The sequence below is a fragment of the Geospiza fortis genome, unplaced genomic scaffold (assembly GCF_000277835.1).
Source record: "Geospiza fortis unplaced genomic scaffold, GeoFor_1.0 scaffold37, whole genome shotgun sequence".
Taxonomy (NCBI): Eukaryota; Metazoa; Chordata; class Aves; order Passeriformes; family Thraupidae; genus Geospiza; species Geospiza fortis.
In genome coordinates, this window is record NW_005054449.1 from 954177 (window position 1) to 954968 (window position 792).

Below are 792 nucleotides of genomic sequence, written 5' to 3' on the forward strand. Positions count from 1 at the left end.
TCCATCACCTCTCTCCTGTCATAAAGTCCTCAGCAATTTTTAAAAGAGTTTCTTTGCTTGGGGCTCTCTCAGACAGTGGGAACAATCACCTGGTCCCAGCATGAGGCCAAGTTCAGGAGGTTCCTTCTCAGGAAGGATGTTCAACACAGAGAGGAGGGAGTGCAGGGTGGGAATGAACCTGGCTGGGCTGCTGAAGGGAATTTCAGGGTTTTCTTGTCCCCCACAGAGGCTGGCTCAGCTGTTCCTGCTCTGATGGTGTCACTGTTTCTGTCCTACAGTTGACTGCTGGGACGGGCCGGACGGGGAACCAATTGTCCACCATGGATACACCCTGACTTCCAAAATCCTCTTCAAAGACGTGATTGAAACTATCAACAAATATGCCTTTATCAAGAATGAGTATGTATCCAGCCTGCCAACCTTTGAGTCTCAGGGCTGTGAATGGGAGTGTTGCCTGGCATCCTTGTACATCCCTGTTCCAGAATTCCAGACAGAATTTGGAGTTGTTTTCTGGGGGAAATCCTTCATATCCCTCAGAAAGAAACACCAAGGCAGAGCTGAGTAGGGACATTCTGCCCAGAGGTGTGGAGCTGGCTTGTAGAACACATGAGGAACAACAGGTTTTGCCAGTGAATGTTTTTAGTGAAGGGCTGGCAGTTAAACCACTTTGTCTCTCTGGATGAGCACTCTAGTGCTGCCAAGGCAACACCTGGGTGCTCCAGGGATAGGAAACAAGTCAGGGAATAAAGGATCCGAAGAGAGAATAGCCTGATTGTGGACAATGCAGAGTGT

The 792-nt window shown here is 49.1% G+C and overlaps 1 protein-coding gene across 1 annotated transcript in view; it reads left to right on the top strand.

The window, feature by feature from the left end:
* Window positions 1-792, top strand: part of PLCH2 (phospholipase C eta 2) — a 66926-nt gene that overhangs the window by 45541 nt on the left and 20593 nt on the right. The window contains exon 8 of the mRNA XM_031062497.1: window positions 279-399. Coding sequence (XP_030918357.1) covers window positions 279-399 — 121 coding nt within the window. The remainder of the gene's footprint in view (window positions 1-278; window positions 400-792) is intronic.